At 42.6% G+C, this 19382-nt stretch overlaps 1 protein-coding gene across 3 annotated transcripts in view; it reads right to left on the bottom strand.

Annotated features, from left to right (window-relative positions):
- GALNT13 (polypeptide N-acetylgalactosaminyltransferase 13) overlaps positions 1-19382 on the bottom strand; it is a 328615-nt gene that overhangs the window by 134995 nt on the left and 174238 nt on the right. For all 3 annotated transcript variants that reach the window (XM_084810981.1, XM_084810998.1, XM_084810989.1), the window contains 2 exons: positions 18742-18912; positions 4429-4546 (listed from right to left, as the gene is read on the bottom strand). In XM_084810981.1, coding sequence (XP_084667107.1) covers positions 4429-4546; positions 18742-18912 — 289 coding nt within the window. The remainder of the gene's footprint in view (positions 1-4428; positions 4547-18741; positions 18913-19382) is intronic.

Genomic DNA, 19382 nt, shown 5'->3' with positions numbered 1-19382 from the left:
CCTGTCTGGAAGAGTCTGGGAAAGTTTCTCCCGCATGTTTTGCAGTTCCTCTTCAGACTCTGAGCTACTCTGCCACTGCCTATGTTCAGAGGCACCCCTGACATCTGATTAGATCATATAACACCTATACTGCGCTAACTGCGCTGGTTCCCTCTGTGTTTCCGAGCCCAATTTAAAGTGCTGGTTTAAAGCCTTTTAAGGTTTGGAACCAAATTACCTGAAGGACCACCTTCACCCATATCAGTCTGCCCACACTCAGCAAAAAAAAGTCCCTTCTCATTTGACCACCTGTGAGAGCAGTTAGGTGGGCAACTACAAGAGAGAGGTCCTTTTCCGCAGTGGCTCCACACTTCTGGAATAAGTAGCCATTAGGGGTCCACCAGGCTCCATCCTTCTAGGCTTTTAGGAAGGCCTTGAAAACTTACTACTTTACTCTGGCCTTCCCCTGATTATGCTTTATTGGACTGGGTTATAGCTGCAATTGTGTGTTGTAGGTCTTGTTTTATGCTGGTGTTTGTTGTTTTTTAGAATGTTTGCTGCTGCTACTTTTACTGTTTTTATTACTGCATCTTTTTTTTATTATGCCAGCTTTACTGTTTGTACATCACCTTGTGAGGGTTCCTGCCCTGAAAGGCACCCCAAAAATATTTTAAATATAAATAAAGGTAAGAACCATGCTGGATCAGACCAAAGGCTTAGCTACTCTAGCTCTTTCACACTGTTCCCACAGACCACATGGCTATCAGAAGCTCACATGAAAGACATAACAGCTACATGTATGAAACATTGTACACACCTATCTTGGTCTTAAAAAGTAATGCATATTTATCTTATGGAATACATTGTCAAACATGCATTCACAGAATAATAAATTGTCAATTCAAGCCCAGGGGGAGCTCTACTATTAGGCAGAATGAGGCAGCTGCCTCAGGCAACTGATTCTGAATGTCATGAATAGTTACTTCTTTAATCCATTATCATTATTCAGCACTGGGGCGGGGGGGGGGGGAGTTGTCTGGATCTCTGCCTCAGATGCCAAAATAATTTTACTGATGCACTATATACCGTGATTTGGGGGAGTGGGGGAAGGGGCACAATTTGCTGCCCTGCCTCAGGCAGCTAATTGTCTTGGGTCAGCCCCAAGTCCAACCTAAGTAGGTCCTAGATAGGATTCTCTAGATATCACAGCACATATAAACCCATCCAGCCTGAAGATTTACATACTACATTCTGACTGGTGTGCTACATTAGATTTGGAGTAAGCAAGGCTCCACACACCAGACCTACCTGCCCTGTTCAAGGAATAGTTTAGTAAAATAATCCAGTTTAATTCAGACATATTGTGCTTTCAAAATCTACTATGGCCCATTGTTCGTTTTTTAAAAAACTAATTTTACTGTACCTTAGGTATGTTACAAAGCATGAAGTTTGCCCAAGGTGCTGTTTTCCAAACTTTTCAAAAATTATTTCTGCATCCCAAATAATGACTTCTTAAGACAATTTATAATGCCAATTAATTTGTTTTATTAAAATGAAAATGAAAGAAAATCTATGAAGAATTGTGCTGTAGGAATATGACCCACAATAAAAAAGCTCTGCTGCAGGCTGTGTACTGTTTTCTTCAAAAACCTTGGCACATTAATAATTATAATAAGATAAGGGATTAGCTATATCTTCTGAGTGACAGGAAAAAGCTGTCTGTCCAAAGAATGGGTGAATCACTGCGTCTCATAACCAGTTCTAGAAGATACCCTTTGGGAACTTATCTTACTGTGGCACTCTATGTCCACTTGCAACATAGACCAGCCTTCCTCAACCTGGTGCTCTCCAGATGTGTTGTACCTCCATAATTCCCAGCGAACATGGGAGTTGCAGTCAGACACATTTGGAGAGCACCAGGTTAGAGAAGTCTGGTACAGACTATTCTCCAGAACCAGAGGATCAACCAATGAAGTGATTGATTGAGCTCTGAATGAAATCTCTGTCGGTGAATTTGAATACAAACTTAACTATAAGAACATCACCACAAATATGGATTTGTGTGGATGCAGAGCAAAGGTTTTCTTAAAATCAAGGGGAGTTTAACAGAAACTTTCAATCCAATATGGTGTATGTGTGTATTTGCTGCCATTCACAAGAGTGACAAAAAAAGTGGGCTTCATGTCTGGATCTCCCTGTGATGATCTCTGGATCAGAGTTATACTCTAGTCTAGATAACAGTCCTATTCAGAAACTCCCCTCTACAAATAGGGCTAAATGCATGCTTCCTGACCCCACTACTCACACTGTGTGCCCCACTGGAGAAGGGGTTAATGTCTACGCACTGAGCGCAGACACCGGCGGAGAAGCTCCTGCTCACTTTTAGCTGGATGTGTGTGGATCCCCAGACAGATCTAGGGAGGCGCTTCACCCAGATCTAGTTCACAAATATGCCCCAAACACCTAAGCAACAAGGACCAATCTTAAGATGTAAATTGTAACATTCACTATTGTAATCTATTAAGAGAGCAAGCCAAATGCAAGAACTTTGAGTCTCACTGATTTCAGTGCGAGAGAGCTAAGCATGTGCTTGAAATGACTTTTAACCTGTGTCATTCATTGGTCATTCACTCGCTTCACACTGGGCTAGGAGGTGCTCAGAAGCAACAAGGAACTATTATCACCATGTCTGAGTATGAGCTAGTTGAATAAATTATCCTGCCCCCCACCTGAAGAAAAGGATTAGTCTGTGGTCTTGTACAGGGCTGGGTGACATTTCAGCCTCATCACAAACGTGGAATGCTAGAAAGAGATTCCTGAACACAGTATGAAAAGCTAACTATTCCTATTTTTTCTAAGTAGGAAAGGCTAAAAAATCTCTCTCCGGTCACTCTCTCTTATACACACAGGAGACTAAAACTGGGCTGAGATGGAGACCTTGAGTGGCAGTGGCAAATACGTCACATGAGTTGCCTGGGTAATAATAGTCTACCAATGATACTATAAGTGGTACTATTAGGGCAGACAAATAGACACACAAAAGCAACATATCCCGTTACAGACACATTAATCCCCCTTCCTCCTAGACCATGGGCTCAACAAGCCACAAAGCTCTGACCAGCCATATGGACACTGACCAGGAGTTAAACTAATTTATAAATATATTTTATGTAAATGTGTATGCATTTCATGTATGCAGGTTTTTTCCTTCCATATTTGGAGAGGCTTGTGACTGAATTTTGGACTTTCTGCATGCACAGCATGTGCTCTACCACTGAGCTATGACCCATCCCCGAGTCATATAGTTAGCGCTCAACATGCTTGTCTAAACTTTAAAATTCTGACATGCAGTCAATTGGCAAGGTAAGTTTTATTTAATGAGCCACTTAGACCAGTTCACATATTCATCCATTCTATGATACTCTACACCTTATGTTCCCCACACCAGATGTACCACAGGTGTACATACACACATGACCCCAATCTCTGTAATCTGTAATCCATCCATGTACTTTTTTTGACATGGATTAAATATAGGAACTGGCATATGCACTTGGATATATGCATGATAAAGACAGTTCTACACAGTCTTTATGAGAGCTGACTGTTCTATCAGATACGTTGGTATGAAAATCACCTGAATATTATAAAACAACATTATATGGTCTATCTCATTCCTCATTTTATCTAAACGTTAATTATTAAATTTTCATGTATTTAAGAGGGTCATCTACAAATAAGGGAATTTCCATCAGAGATTTCACTTTTGTCACGGGCATTTGAGTACAGATGATCAAAACACGTCAGTTTGCTCAAGGATGTGAATTAAACCTCTTTGTAGTCATGATTCTCAAAAGTAAAGCACCATTTAAAAACCCCATTAATAGTTTGTAAATTCATGGAAAAAAAACATGTGGAGGTTTCGGCTAAAGAAGCATGATGGATTTCAACACCATTAGTTCATTCATATGTTGCTATTTCCATTATTTGAGTGAAAGCTTTGATAACATAAATCTATGCATCTATAGCATGCCATTTTCAATTACCCAAAGCTTCCAAAACAGCGTTACATATTGCATGCAAACCCCACAACTCTAAAAACATAAGATGAAATCCAACTAGTCCCTCCACTGACAGAAGACTTCCATCAATGGAATGGGAATGAGACTATTTCCCCTTCCCCTAAAGCTGCCCTGGAGGGTTGGGGGACCCTCCAGAGCAGATTTTGGAAGATGGGGAGATGTAGAGGGAGGGTGAATTGCCCCCTCACTGTTCAGCTGACAGAAGCCTTCTGCCAATGGGATGCTAGTTGGAGTCCACCTGTAATTTCAAACCAAAATAAAGATTTCATTTTAGATCAAACAAGTGAAAAGTATCCCTTTCTTAAATTTTAACATTTTAACAGAAAAACTGCCAGTTATCAGAAAAGGAAGTAAAATGGAAAATTACCCTAAAAGACATTTCAAGATTCTCTCCACCCCAGATATCCATTCCTGCATCGTAAGTTCCTATCTCTTCAAAGTAGTTTCTGTCAATAGAAAATAGGCCACCAGCCATAGTAGGGGTCCTAGTTGAAAACAAAAGGAAAATAAAAAAGGAAAGGAAAAGGAAAAATACTTTTTGAAAGATACTGTGTGGAATTTAATAGGTGATATTATAGCACATAACCTCCAGACACTGCAGACATAATTATGTTCCATTTACTATAAGCTGAAGGTGTATTAGTAAGCTTCATAATTTTGATTGCCTACACGTACGATCACTGGCCAAGAACTCCAATATATGTTCCCATAACTGGCCAAATTTTAGGTAATAAGTTGCTTTTTATTTCTTTTGTTTTAAAATATGTCATCATATAGTTAAGGAAGTAGAATACTGGGGTTCTACTTCTCCCAAAATAATCTAAATAGAATCTGAATTATTTAGTGAGGAGGGTTTAATGTCTTTGTCTCCAGCTTCAGAGTGTTCATAAAATTACCAGGCATCATCACTTTACAGGGTTATAAACTTTTGCAAGATATAAATACAGTGAATGTGTATGTCAATGTCTCAGTGCCTGAAGATATCCATTATACTTCTTTAAAAACAAGTTGAAATCTAGTTTAATTTCTTTAAAATCTGTTTAGAAATGTATATACTGCAATAAATGTATTGGTTTCATGTTTTAAAACCCCATGATGGAGGCAATAGAATGAAGAACTGAGGTTTTATTCCAATGATTTGATTACTTAATTCTATTGGGTAATATAAACGTGTTCTCTAAAGTGCACAACTGAACAGCTGAGGATGCACTAATCTGCCTTAGTCGTGTGATTTTTATTGGTTATATTCCATTGATTTATCAAAATATATGCATTCTATATTTGATACTACAGCAAGTTAGATTTTTTTCTCCATTATTGTTTAGAATGACCTTTTCAGATATCTATTGTTTTGGGCGCAAGCCTTTGAACTCAGAAGCTGATGATATCCAATGCAGGGCGGCTGGAGCACGGAGGCAATCCTCACCTCTGTCCTCTGACCGCCCTGCATTTTTGCCTAGATGGGTGATTTTCCCTGTCTAGGCAAGGCTTCAGGGAGGGGGAGGGAAGGGGCCTGGACACCCAATAGGAACCTGCATAACGCAGCTTCTGCAGTCTCCTCCCCTTCCCTGGGACCTCCCCTTTTTTCCATCTCCGCTCTCCATTTCCAAGTGAGGAGACGTAGCCGGTATGGAGACAGCCACTCCAGTTACAAAGAGACGGGGGAAAGGGCAGGGAGTACAGTTCCCAGAAACCGAAAAACCCTATGGCCCTCTAGGCAGTGTCTAGGGGCCATAGGATTGCTCCCTCCAAGAGGTAGGGAAGAAGCAGGAATCAAACACTGAATCTTCTATTGTGATGTGGGGAGAAAGAAATGGGTAATGCTTTCCTTCTTTGCATGATACAGGAGGGTTAAATACTTCACTTACAAATACACACAGTTACACAACATCTGCAAGTACACACATGAAAGATGAATAACTAATTCTTCAATATAGAATTTGAATTCAATAACTAAAGAATTATTCAATACATTTCAGTTAAACATATGCCCCCAGGGGTTACATCCAGTATCACGCGAGTGGATGTCCATCTGTGCAACAAGATGTGCCCCTTCTCTCTTCCCCAATCTGCTCTGAATGGTTCCCCATGCCTCCAGTGCAGGTTGGGGGGAGCAGGGAAAATTCATTCTGCCAGCAGTGTCTGTTCTGCTGGCAGATGAACACCACTGGATACAACCCAAAGATTTCTTCAAGTGCATGTATTATTATAATGAATTTAGTTTATTGAGTTGGATCCTGACATAGTCATGCTTAAGACTAGATCCACCCGAATCAGAAGGGCTTAGATTAGTCATGAGTAACTTGTCCCATTGTTTTCAGTGGATCTACTCCTAGCATAACTAAGAGATTTGCACTCCCCTTAGAAGGAAGCCTCCAATCTAGGAGGCTTCTGAGCATCTAGTGCCCTGCTGAGCTGGTGCTGGCAGATCAGGAGAAGCGAGGCAGGAATTTTCACCTCTCCATCTTCCTGTTTTGTTTTGTTTTTCTGTTTCCTCTAGTCTGGCCTCTGAACCCATCTAAAGGAGGCATACTGTGGAGGTAGGGTTGGGGCTGGAGAGGCCATAGGATTTTTGGTATCCTGGCTTCTCCTCTCCCCTCTCTGCCCTACTGCAACGCTGCCTTTTTGACCTCTACAAGGTCATCCATATCTGCTTTTGTAAGCTAGGAAAAAACAGGCACCACAGTTCTTTCTGTGGCGCCACACAGTGGCGGCTGCAAGGGGGAGCAACCAGATCATGAAGTCCCCCTCCTGAAGGCGTAGCAGTGTCTATGGCTTTCAGGGGGAATCCAGGATGCTCTCCGGGGACCATAGGATTGCTCTCTCCATCTGGATTCAACACACTGTCTTTGACTCATAATTCCTTGGAAACTACATGCAAGTATTTTTCTCTGTATCATAAGTTTAAGCTAGGGTCCTCAAATTGCATGCTCTTGATAGGTCACATAGCCACACAGTTAGCATTTTTAATTCTCTAGATCAGATTTATCAACACAATGACTTCCTGTACATTTATTATGTAAAATTATTCCCTTGACCAATAATAGTGTATTCTTCAGCCACCTATCCCTGATCCAACTAAAAAAAAGGAAGCAGCAAGAACACAGTTACTAATAAGTAAAATGGGCAGACCACTGGTTGGTAGATGCTGTTTATATAATTCTATGAACATTCAAGCACAATATCAATAGAGCTCAGGAGGTATCCTTAGGAGGAAAGAGGAAGAAAAAAGACCACCCACCTAAAATATAGTTGGAGGCTTTGCCCACATTACTAACTAAGAGTCAAAGAAAACTAACAACAAAATCTCAAGCACATGTTTACTTGGACAAAAGCGCCACTGGAGTTCGAATGTACTTATGATTGCAGACTAAGAAACTAAAGTAAAAAGGGAGAAAGAATGTGTAGTGAAAGCAAAGCGCTCACTGAAGTGAAAGAATGGAGGGTTCCTGCTGCTGTTGAGGTAGTGGTGGTTCAAGAGAACAGAGTGGGAGGGCACTAGCGTTGACCCACAGAACACAGACAGAGAGCCACGTCTCTGTAGCTGACAGAACAAGGCAAAAGCACATGTTTCCTAGATAAAAGCTCTAGAAGATTCTGAGCTGTGTTTTAAACGGAACCGGTACCCAGTTCTGCACAGAATACTGAGATGCCCATGAAATGGTGCTATTGATACAGGCACTCCCAAATAATGTCATTTATGAGTTGGTGCTTCGCATGAATGCCCAGTCACACGGAAACCCTATTTGCATTCCCCTCTCCTTTGGAGTGGGAAAAATCATATGCATGAAGCTGCTGTGTGACTAAGTATCTGCATGGAGAATTTGTCTCACAAGCAACATTATCTATGTAGTGAAAGGGAAGGGCACTCAAACTGCTTCTCTGCTACATGAATCTTATCACCGGATAGCCATGAACAGGCCTAGAGGAAACAATAACGAAGTTGGATGCAGTGGCACTTTGACATATATCGGCACTAACAATTCATTGTGCAGGTTGATCCTCAGGGGAAGAAGCAAAGGGCTGATGTGCATGAATGAGTAGGTTTAAGGTGCCAGAGCTCTCAAAACAGTTTGCAGGTAAAGGGAACAGCACACTTATTTTCTGCTAGTCTGCAACACCATCACTGCACATGGCCATAGGATATATACTGTAAGTGCAAGGAATCAACCACAATACACTGGACTAACAATTGTGTATTTTGTGCAAATTATAATTAGGTTTAATAAATACATAAATTTTCAACCAACTATTCAGAACAGATCTTACAAACTATTTCACTATCTGTTTTACAAAGGAGTTGTACCAAACAATCTCCAGTTATATCTGGTAGACAACAGATGTTTAAACAATTTCCAAGCTGTATTTTGATGGATAGTTTTAACTTTGTTTGCCACTTTGAATATTATCTACAGACAAGCAATATATTTATTTATATAAATAAGCAAATCTGCCACCTCTGGCCTGGCTTCCCCAATCTGACGAATTCATCACAAAGTGCAGACAGTCAAAATCTATCATGTCAATGAAGTTACAGCACAGCTGTCCGTCCGGATCGGAGCAGTGGTGCAGGTGGGTCGGGACAGTGCCAGCAGCAGAACAGCCTGAAACTGCCTAGCTGAGCAGTGAGTGTATCAGAAAGTGATCAGACATAGGTGCCCTGGGGCCACCACAGTGTGTATGTTGGGCCAGCGGCAGAATGCATGTGGGATCTTTCAAGCACAGCTGGGGACTCCACTCAAGGTAAGGCAGGAATAACACGCTGGGAGTCACTGACACCCAGGTTTTCAGAGAACTGTGAGATCTGCTTCATGAAGGCTAGGATGTGGATATGCCAAAAGGCATGGCCTGGAGGCTTGGAAGTGTTCAGACTGGTCTAGGCTGCTGAACCGGGTATGGCGAGAACTGCTACCCAGGGCGGTAGGAATAATGAAGAAGATCTGGGGTGCCTTGAGAAGGCCCCACTGAAGGAACAATTATGCAGGGCTAATGGGATTTAATTTGTAGGAAGGAAAGCCAATGGTTGGGAAGAGCAATCCCATGCTGTAAAGAACAATATTGTTTAAGAACCTGGAATATAAGATCAATGAATCAAGGTAAGCTGGAGGTGGTCAAACATGAGATGGCAAGATTGAACACTGACATATTGGGAATCAGCGAACTAAAATGGACAAGCATGGGCAAATTTAATTCAGGTGACCATTATATCTACTACTGTGGGCAAGAATCCCTTAGAAGAAATGGAGTAGCACTCATAGTCAACAAAAGGGTGGGGAAAGCAGTACTGGGGTACAATCTCAGAAACGACAGAATGATCTCAGTACAAATCAAAGGCAAACCATTCAGCATCACAGTAACTCAAGTCTATGCCCCAACCACTGAGGGTAAAGGAGCTGAGGTTGATTGGTTCTATGAAGACCTACAACACCTTCTAGAACTAACACCAAAAAAAGATGTCCTCTTCATCATAGGGGATTGGAATGCTAAATTAGGAAGTCAAGAAATAACTGGGATAACAGGCAAGCATGGCCTTGGTGTACAAAATGAAGCAGGACAAAGGCTAATACAGTTTTGCCAAGAGAACATGCTGATCATAGCAAAGCAAACACTCTTTTCCAACAGCACAAGAGGCGACTCCACACATGGACATCACCAGATGGTCAATATCGAAATCAGATTGATTATGCCCTTTGCAGCCAAAGATGGAGAAGCTCTATACAGTCAGTAAAAACAAGACCTGGAGCTGACTGTGGCTCAGATCATGAGCTTCTTCTTGCAAAATTTCGGCTTAAATTGAAGAACTTAGGGAAAACTACTAAACCATTCAGGTATGACCTCAATCATATCCCTTATGAATATACAGTGGAGGTGAGGAATAGATTTAAGGGATTAGACCTGATAGACAGAGTGCCTGAGGAACTATGGATGGAGGTCCGTAACACTGTTCAGGAGGCAGCAACTCAATCCATCCCAAAGAAAAAGAAATGCAAGAAAGCCAAGTGGCTGTCTGATGAGGTTTTACGAGTAGCTGAGGAAAGAAGGAAAGCAAAAAGCAAGGGAGAAAGGGGAAGATATATCCAACTGAATGCAGAGTTCCAGAGAATAGCAAGGAGAGACAAGAAGGCCTTCTTAAATGAACAATCGAGGAAAACCATAGAATGGGAAAGACTAGAGATCTCTTCAAGGAAATCGGAGATATCAAGGGAACGTTTTGTGCAAAGACGGGCATGATAAAGGACAAAGAAGGTAGGGACCTAACAGAAGCAGATGAGATTAAGAAGAGGTGGAAAGAATACACAGAAGAACTATACAGGAAAGATCTGAATGTCCCTGATAGCCATGATAGTACACTCACTGAAATTGAGCCGGACATCCTCGAGAGTCAAGTCAAGTGGGCCTTAGCAAGCATTACTAACAACAAAGCTAGCGGAGATAACAGTATTCCAGGTGAGCTATTTAAGATCCTAAAAGATGCTGCTGTTAAAGTGCTGCACTCAATATGCCAACAAATTTGGAACTGGTTTGAAACTCAACATTAAAAAATTTGGCTGGTTTGAAACTCAACATTAAAAAAACGAAGATCATGGCATCTGGCCCCATCACTTCCTGGCATATAGAAGGGGAAGAAATGGAAGCAGCGACAGATTTTATTTTCTTGGGCTCCAAGATCACCGCAGATGGTGACTGTAGCCATGAAATTAAAAGATGCTTGCTCCTTGGGAGGAAAGCTATGGGAAACCTAGACAACATAGTAAGAAGCGGAGACATCACCTTGCCGACAAAGGTCCATATAATCAAAGCTATGGTTTTCCCAGTAGCAACATATGGCTGTGAGTGCTGGACTGTAAGGAAGGCTGAGTGCCGAAGAATCGATGCTTTCGAACTGTGCTACTGGAGAAGAGTCCCCTGGATTGCAAGGAGGTCAAATCAGTCCATTCTAAAGGAAATCAACCCTGAGTGCTCATTGGAAGGACAGATCCTGAAGCTGAAGCTCAAATATTTTGGCCACCTAATGCACAGAGAAAACTCACTGGAAAAGACCCTGATGCTGGGAAAGATTGAAGGCAAAAGGAAAAGGGGACGGCAGAGGATGAGATGGCTAGATAGCATTACCGATGCAATGAATATGAACTTGAGCACACTCCGGGAGAGAGCAGAGGACAGGAAGGCCTGGAGTGCTATGGTCCATGGGGTCACGAAAAGTCAGACACGACTTAAAGACTGAACAACAACAACAACAATCCTGGCAGGTAGGGCAAGGGAAACGAAACAGAGGCCTGTCTCCTTGTGTGCCAAGGATGTGTTAGAAAAGTAACTCAGGCAGGTAAGTACATTGGTGAGTGCTGTGGCACCTTTAAGGTGATGGGGGATTCCTGAAACTCATCACTCAGGCTGTGGAATCCAGGTGGGAAGGGTATAGACCCTTTGGGGACAACCTTTCTCACCCACCTGCACTTGGGGGGCTCAGGATGCAGTGACTCAGGAAGGACTGCCTCAACACTTGAACCTATAAGGCCAGTGGGGAGGGGGTAGTTATTACACTACCTTCAACTCATATCTGAATATGGCTCACCCTAAGTCGAGCTAGGGATAGCTGCTAGGCTGCTCCAACAGTAGGGGTCGTCACATCCTCTAGTTCTGAAGCTCTTTATCACCCCAGGAAGGACTGAGAGACAGACAGGTCTCCAGTCACCAACTTCAGGGAGAGCAATAAGCACTCCTTCAATGCCTTCCCAGTCTGAGGATATAGCCCTCCCCTTCTGACTACGATGATAACTTTTAACTTTGGACTCTGAGGATAGCTCTCCTTCAGCTTCTCCTGGCCTTCAACCACACAGGAGCATGATTATGAAATAGGCCACAGGCCCCTTGAAAACTGCAGTCAGCAGCCAGCAGGAGTGGAGAAACTGGAAGACCAGGCTCCGACAGTCTTTTTAAGGCCTCACTTGTTTGCAGTCCTCTGCGGGGACAATAGCTCCCCTTGTGAGAGAATTCTTTACCAGATGCAGCTCTACTCTACCTGATCTGCCCCAGAACAACCAGTACGCTCCCGTGCTGCAATCTCTTTCTCCTGAGCCTCATGTCAGCTGGGATAGTAGTATCCTGTACAGTGCCCTGTTTGTTACAGATCCTGTTAGGTTAAAATCCAATAAAGTCCCAGTTTGGCCCTAGTCAACCCAATGATCCATGTCTTGCTATTTCTAGTCTGGCTGCAAGTCCATGTTGCATTCATTTTACATCAAAATTGATAATTCAATTTCTAGTATTCTCATCTCTATTTTTTCTTATGTTTAATAACATCTTCTTTAATCTATGACCCTTGGAAAGTTCCAGTGTCCATCTGTCTAAGCATCAGTTCAAATTGGAGCTGACAGGTCTTGAATCAGAAACCATGCAATCTGCTAAACAGGCACACACTTTCTCAGGTATTATCCTGAGCATGACCTCAGATGACCCTTCACAACCTTCGTATCTTGTTCAGGGACTGGGAACTCTGACCTCTGAATCAATAATAAATGCCCAGGCTCTGACCAGAGAAAGACTAATCAAGTAGAGGCAAGGGTTTTTATATTCCTGTAGTGCATCAACATGGTTCACATGATATGAAAACCCACAATGGCTGATCAGCCGGGGGGCAGGGGGAGGTTGTTGTGTTGTGCCAACTTGGCATAGTTTTTGCAGGACTGCTTATTTTTCATGAACAAGCCACCCTGAGAACCAATGGCTTATCTTAGGGTTGTTCATACCCATGGTGGCTTCTCGAGTCGTACAAATCCGGCAGGACTTCATCTTGGGCTGTTGGGAACAGCTAAAGAGCCACCCAGCAAGAGTGGTGAAAACTCCTGCTCCTCCTCATGATCTTGCTAGTGCTGCTGCTATCCTCATTCAAACCTTCTCAGTGCCCTCCACCCTGTGCTCCTAAAAATAAAGGAAGGACACCAGAGAGAGTCCAGAACATGTTAGCAATTTTTTCCCCAGTGCTGTGCAAGTGTGCAGGAGTGAATGTCCACTGCTAGGAAATCTGAGTAAATTTCCCCTCCATTTTACTGCTCTGCCTTGAAATTTGTGCAATTTTCCACCCTGTTTTACTGCTTTGCCATGACGTTTGTGTATGTTTAGCTATCCCACTCACTACTCTGTAACCCATATGTATTTGAGACAGCTAGCAACGGAGACAAGTGGAGGGAAGTGACAAGCATGGGGGGATGGGGGGGGGGAGCCGAAAGTGGCTGGTGGCTGCAGGAGAGCAGGCACTTGAGGGGAGGGTGGTTTTACTTCAGTGTTAACATGAAGCACCCTTTAAAAAAAGGTGTCTGCTAGTAGGGTGTCAGGGTGGAAACTGAGCCCAGAGAGCCCCAGAGCAGTTCTGATTCTGAGGAGGAACAGCAATCCGTGGGGGAGGAGCCAGCTCATCCCTCACAGGCTCAGCACCTGGCAGAGATTCTTCCTGCCGGCATTCCAGAGATAGATAGTGACCCTGGTAGAGAGGGAGTGCAGGAGGGGGGCTTGCTAGATGCTCGACGCAGACGCAAAGAGTGACGAGCGATGGAGGGCGTGGAAAGGAGGCGTGGAGCGTGTTTGGCGCGCAAGCAACGGCCGCCTCCCATGGACCCAAGGGAAAGAGGGAGGATCTCTCCCTAGCCCATAAGTTCTGGGTCTTCAAGTGACTCTCTTTCAAACGGGGATCAACTGCCTACTTGAAGCTTAGGCTACCCTGCTGTTCCTTGCTTTAGTTGCTGGTGATTAGCATCTGAAAGAGTCATTAAGTTGTAAAAGGATTAAAGCTTTGAAAAGAATTCCTTTCGTCTGTGTCTTGAGTTGGCTATTGGAATCTACTGAGAGAGGCCGCCAAGGCGCTCCTGACACAGGGAAAGTGCCAAAATGGAAGATGGAATTGACAAGGACATTGACAAGAGGGGGATATCAGTATGTAGGTCTAAATATCATACAGGCGCTCTTGCACAGGAGCGCAATTCCCCCCAAAGAAGTTTGTGAATGCATTAACGTGTTTGCAAGGGCTTAGAAAATTAATTATATTTGGTGATCTGATGTGGGGGTGGGAAGTTTCCCTCAGGAGCCAGCAGCCCCAGAGGACCTAATTGCAGAAAGGATGCTGACATAGGGACCAAGGAAACAAAGACGTCTGCTGCAAAGGCACCTGGGATATATGCCAGAGCTGGCAGGAGGGGGAAACAAGCAAAAGCAAGCCGCAAAGTCCCCAATTTTCTGTCAGGTTAGTGAGCGAACAACCAATCCATGGTGGCTTCTTTGCAGGGTGGCTTAGCATGACATGTGAACTCACCCATTGCTTCTGCCTGTTTTGCCGCTCTTTCAAGAGAAAAGAAATAAACAGGCCATAATTCACAAGGCCCTTACTTTAGAAGAGGACCATTGCCTTTAACAAGACTATTTAAAATGTAAGTACTCTGATTACTGTAGACTTTGTTTTAAGGTAACATAGACTAAATAAGAGAAGATTGATGTTAAATAGTGATAAACTGCATAGTTTTGAATTTAATTTTAAATAGCATAATTGAATTTGCTTTTAAATGAATTCTGAATCTTTGTTCGCAACATTAAGTAGTGCTAATTACTTTTTAAAAAATGACATCCCCATAGCTTCTGTTCACTGCAGATATGATAAAAGAGCTTCCCTTTATACAGGAACAGATTATACCCAGAGTTCTATTTTACAACTGTCTTAGATGACAATTACCTGCAGGCTTTTACAATACAGTCACTGAATTAATTAACCTTTGCCATAAATTCTAGCAACTCTAGCAAAAGCTGATATTTTTGTTGCTTCAATTCCTTAATAATCTTGCAACACTACATGACAAATGAAACAGCTACTTGTTATTCCTAAGGCACACAATGGCCACTTATATCTGACATTTATTTCAAGAGAAAGTGAACCCCATTGCCTCCAAAAATGGCACTTACTATTTTCAAAGGATGTTTTTGCAATCCCAAATTCCCATACCAGCAGCCCTGTATGAGCATGTGTGTGTGTGTGCGTGTGTGTGTGGGGGTAATTATGGGACCTGAGCTTAAACCTATAGTAGCATGGATGAGGAGGAAGTATGCCAGAGCCTAAAATAACACAGTGTCTCCAGTCCACCAGCCCCACTAATTGGCAACTTGACAGAAGAGAAAAAGGGGTGATGTTATTTATTTAACAAGTAATCAACAAAAATAGGAGGTGATGTGATGGAATCCAATAAATTAGTTGTCCATGGGTGAGTGGATAGAATTCCTCAGACCTGTTTGCTTCTCATCAGTCCTGGGCTAGGATACAGCTCTAGGCCGCCATCTCTGTCTCTCCCTGACTCAGAAGCTGCTGATGAATGGGTGGATGCTACAGGAGGGTAGAAGGCTCATTTATAATCCCCTACTGTCTCCTTCTCCAGATGGCTCTTTTTATTCACAATCACTGTTCTCCTCTTTTTCCTCTTAGGTCTTCAGTGCTCCCACAACCTTCCCACAGCCTCCTCAGGGAAGGTCCCAGAATCTCATACAGTAGTTCCCAAGCCCCCCCCCAAAAGATGCTGTCCAGGAATTCCACAGGGGACTCCACTTCACAAGGTTACATTTAGTTCTCTGAAGTTCCTCTGATTAATGTCGGCATAGTCTTGCCTGTTACATCGTTTGGTATTATTCATACTTTGGAAGTCTCAAAAAGCGATTTTATAATTTAATGGGAAAAGAAGGCACTCTATGATCCAGTTTGAGAACTGCTGTCTAACGGATGAGTGATTTGTCCCCTTAAACACAGTTAGTTCTTTTTCACATGTTTGCCAATGAGAGTAATGATAAACTATTATGGACTCACATCAAAAATAAAATGAAATAAATATATCTAATTAATTCTTTATAGATAACAACCAATACAAATTTAATAGCCTTTCCCAAGGTATACAAACTGATCCATCTGTGACTAATTGCAACCTATCTGATGCTTGTCAAACATTCAGTGAAAGATGTCAACATAAAAATAAAAGACAATAAGAACAGACAGATGACAGCTCAAAATACTCAAAATCATTAATCAAGTCCATAAGCTCATACAAATGTTTAGGACATCAACTCTCTTGTGGTTTGCCAATCGTAGCTGATTAAAGCAGCCAAGGCGGACCTGGCCATATGGATGAAGAGAGTTGTGAATGCTCTAAGGCAAGGATGGGGAACCTGTGGCCCTCTAGAAGTTGAACTCCAACTCTTATCAGCCCCAGCCAACATGGCCAATGGTCAAAAATGCTGAGAGTTGTCCAAAACACAAGGATGGCACCAGGTTGGGGAAGGATGCCATAGGCCAGGTGCTAAACAGGAATTCCCCAACATCACCTTCTGAAACCACCTATCCACAAAGGTATGGAACCATGATTCCTTCGAGTCCCATCCCAGCCAGACGGTCCAGAGGATACTATGGTTAAAGGTATCACAAGCTGCAGAGAGGTCCAGCAGAACTAATAGGGACACACTCCTCCTGCCCAGTTCCTAGCTTAGATCACCCACCAAGATTATCAAAGCAGTCTGTCCCATAACTAGACATGAAGCTGGATCTAGATAATACACCTCATCCAGGAACACCTGCAGCTAAGATGCCACCACATGCTTGAGTTCCTTGCCCAAGAATGGAGTATTGGAGAGTGGCTAGGTTCAGGGAGGTGTTTTTTTTTTTGCGGGGGGGGGGTTAAACAGAGGTCTTACCATCTGTTTAAAAACAAAACACAATGGAATCATACCCTATTGTAGAGACATATCCCCTACTGCCCTTCCCCGACCCTTGGCAGGTTTTATAAATCAGGAAGGGAAAAGATTGAACACACATGTGGTAGGCTTCACTTCTCCAGGAATCTGCCCATATCCTTGGGCTGTACAAACTGAAAAGTATCCATTATAACTGGAAAACCAGGAGCTGAAGTTACATCAAGTGGACCTGTACTAACTGTGGTATCCAAGTCAGCAGAACTGATCTGCAAAGTGTCTTGCAAACTAGTCACAGTAGGCTATTGGGATGTCTTCATTACTGTCTTGTGGGTTAAGATGTAACATGCTAGTGGCCATTCAGTGGGACAACTCTGCACAGGTGCAATGATAGCAACAAAGTGCAATTTCATCATCGCCATCACTGCCACAGAAAAGGCTTTCAAATGGGTTCTAGCTCATGTTCATTCTGAGTTGTTTGGAGTCTTGCACCATTATCCCACTTGTTTCATCATGCCCAGCTATCCCCAAACCCAGGGAATGTATTGGGCTGAAAGTGTCAGGAGCAACTCATTCCAGAGGCAACCAGGATTTTGACAGATTTGCCTGTACAGTACACTTTACTTGGCCTTCATCTTCCCCATGTGGGGAAGGCAAGGGATCAGCAAAGCTGGCGGTGCACTCAGTTGGCATTTTCAGGAGCACTGGTCAAGTGTGCTTCACTAGTACTTTGCCTTCCCTGCACAGGGAAGGCTAAGGACAAGCGTAGCTGGCCCCCTGGCCAAAACGCTTGCTGGAAGACCCCAGCTGGAGCTCCAGCTGGGGACCTGATGATGTCAGATGGTGAGTCCTCACCCTCTGACACTGTCTGGCCACAAGAGGGAACTGGGAGATGGGGGTGGCAATCTGGCACCCAGCCTGATTTTGGTTCCTCACCCCGGTATAAATACTTAAAATAAATAAAATTTTAAAAATGCACACTCATGAACACAAAATGTGAGTTTATTGCTTCCCTAATGCGCATGCACACACACTATGCCACCTATCCAGACAGTACATGCTGCTGAGTGTGTTTGAGTTCCTAGTATAATGCATAGCACCAGATCCAGTGTAAGATTATACAGTCTATTAAACATTAACTTTAAAAAAAATTAAAGTAAATTGATGTGTTCACTTTATTAACACATCATGTTTCCGATGGCTGTTTCAGAGGAAACTAATACAAATTATGGCAAGTGGAGAAGAGCTTCACCAATGTGTAACTGGGGCATCTGGCAGTGATTCAGAAAAGCATCTCTATTTTCAACTGTGATGTGTCAGGGGAGAAGATGTGTAACAAGCAGAGACACACTCTTATGCAACAAGCAGAGACACACTCTGAAATCCTTTCCCACAGATGGACTTCCTCTTGCTGGATCAGGCAAACACATATTGGAATTACAGTTCTCAGGAGACATATATAAGCTCAAAATCCAAACTTTTCAGCTGATCATTTTGCTTAAAAACATATACCCTTTCCACTGTTCCTATCATTAAACGTTCAAAAAAACAATAACCCCAAACAAAGCCCTCCCTCAAATATAAGGAGACATAGTGAAAATAGTTTCTGATTTGAATACAAATTTACAAGACAATTTAAACCAGCTGCTTAGTCCCAATGTGTTTCACAACCTATCCTGTTGGCATTTATTTATTGAAAGTATTACCTGTCATTCTGCCAAAACTGGCACTCAAGGCAGCTAACAATAATAATACAGGTTAAAAATAAAACCTTAATTAAAACGTAACTTAAAAACAAACAAGTTTAAAAAACGCAATTAAAAACACAATAATGCTATTTTTCTGATCTATGTGGTGCATTATCCTGTTTGCATAAATCTAATCAGAATTATAAACACACACACAGACACTTCTCACATACGTACACAAAGTAGTTTATGATCATAAAACATTTGCTGTCCCTACCTCTTACCTCACAGGCAAAGTTCTGTCTCCTTTCCTTCTGTCCATCTCTCTCTGGGGAACAGGATACCAACGAAAATTAAGTTTCCAGTTAAATCCTCCATAAGTCATGTCTGACCCGGCCATATACTCAAAAGTGTCATCACTGATCACATCAATAATTGGGCACACAACAATCTTCCTAGAAAACAAATAATAAATATACAAACGTATAAATTTTCTGAGCGAGGAAATCTCTCTGGCTGAAATATGTGTGTGCAGAGATGCCAGCGCTGCATTCCCAGAGCCCTTTTCAACAACCAGTAATCACCTGCTTGGTAGAATGAAAGGGAGCAATGTGATTAAACTAACAGCTTCCTACCACTACTCCCCTTAATAAACAGCTGATAAACACTATTACTGCTTTTTTTGGAAAGTGATCAGTGAATGCAGCTAAAACAGGGAGAGGATTAGAGCTTGTAACCCCTGTTTACACATATGATCCTTCATCCAGCTAGGGATACACATATGGAAACCTGCTTCTACAAGTAGATGGCTTCTATTGGATCAAGTGCAAATGCTCTAGGTATGATTCAATGAGGCTTTAAAGGACATGACTTCCTGGGGACTATGCTTCTTTAAGCATAGTCGCCTTTAAATTACATGTGCTCA

The sequence above is a fragment of the Heloderma suspectum genome, chromosome 1, assembly GCF_057233095.1.
Source record: "Heloderma suspectum isolate Gila_16-S chromosome 1, 16-S_ref, whole genome shotgun sequence".
Classification (NCBI taxonomy): Eukaryota; Metazoa; Chordata; class Lepidosauria; order Squamata; family Helodermatidae; genus Heloderma; species Heloderma suspectum.
The sequence above is the reverse complement of the archived record's forward strand: the minus strand, read 5'-3'. Positions and strand labels throughout refer to the sequence as shown.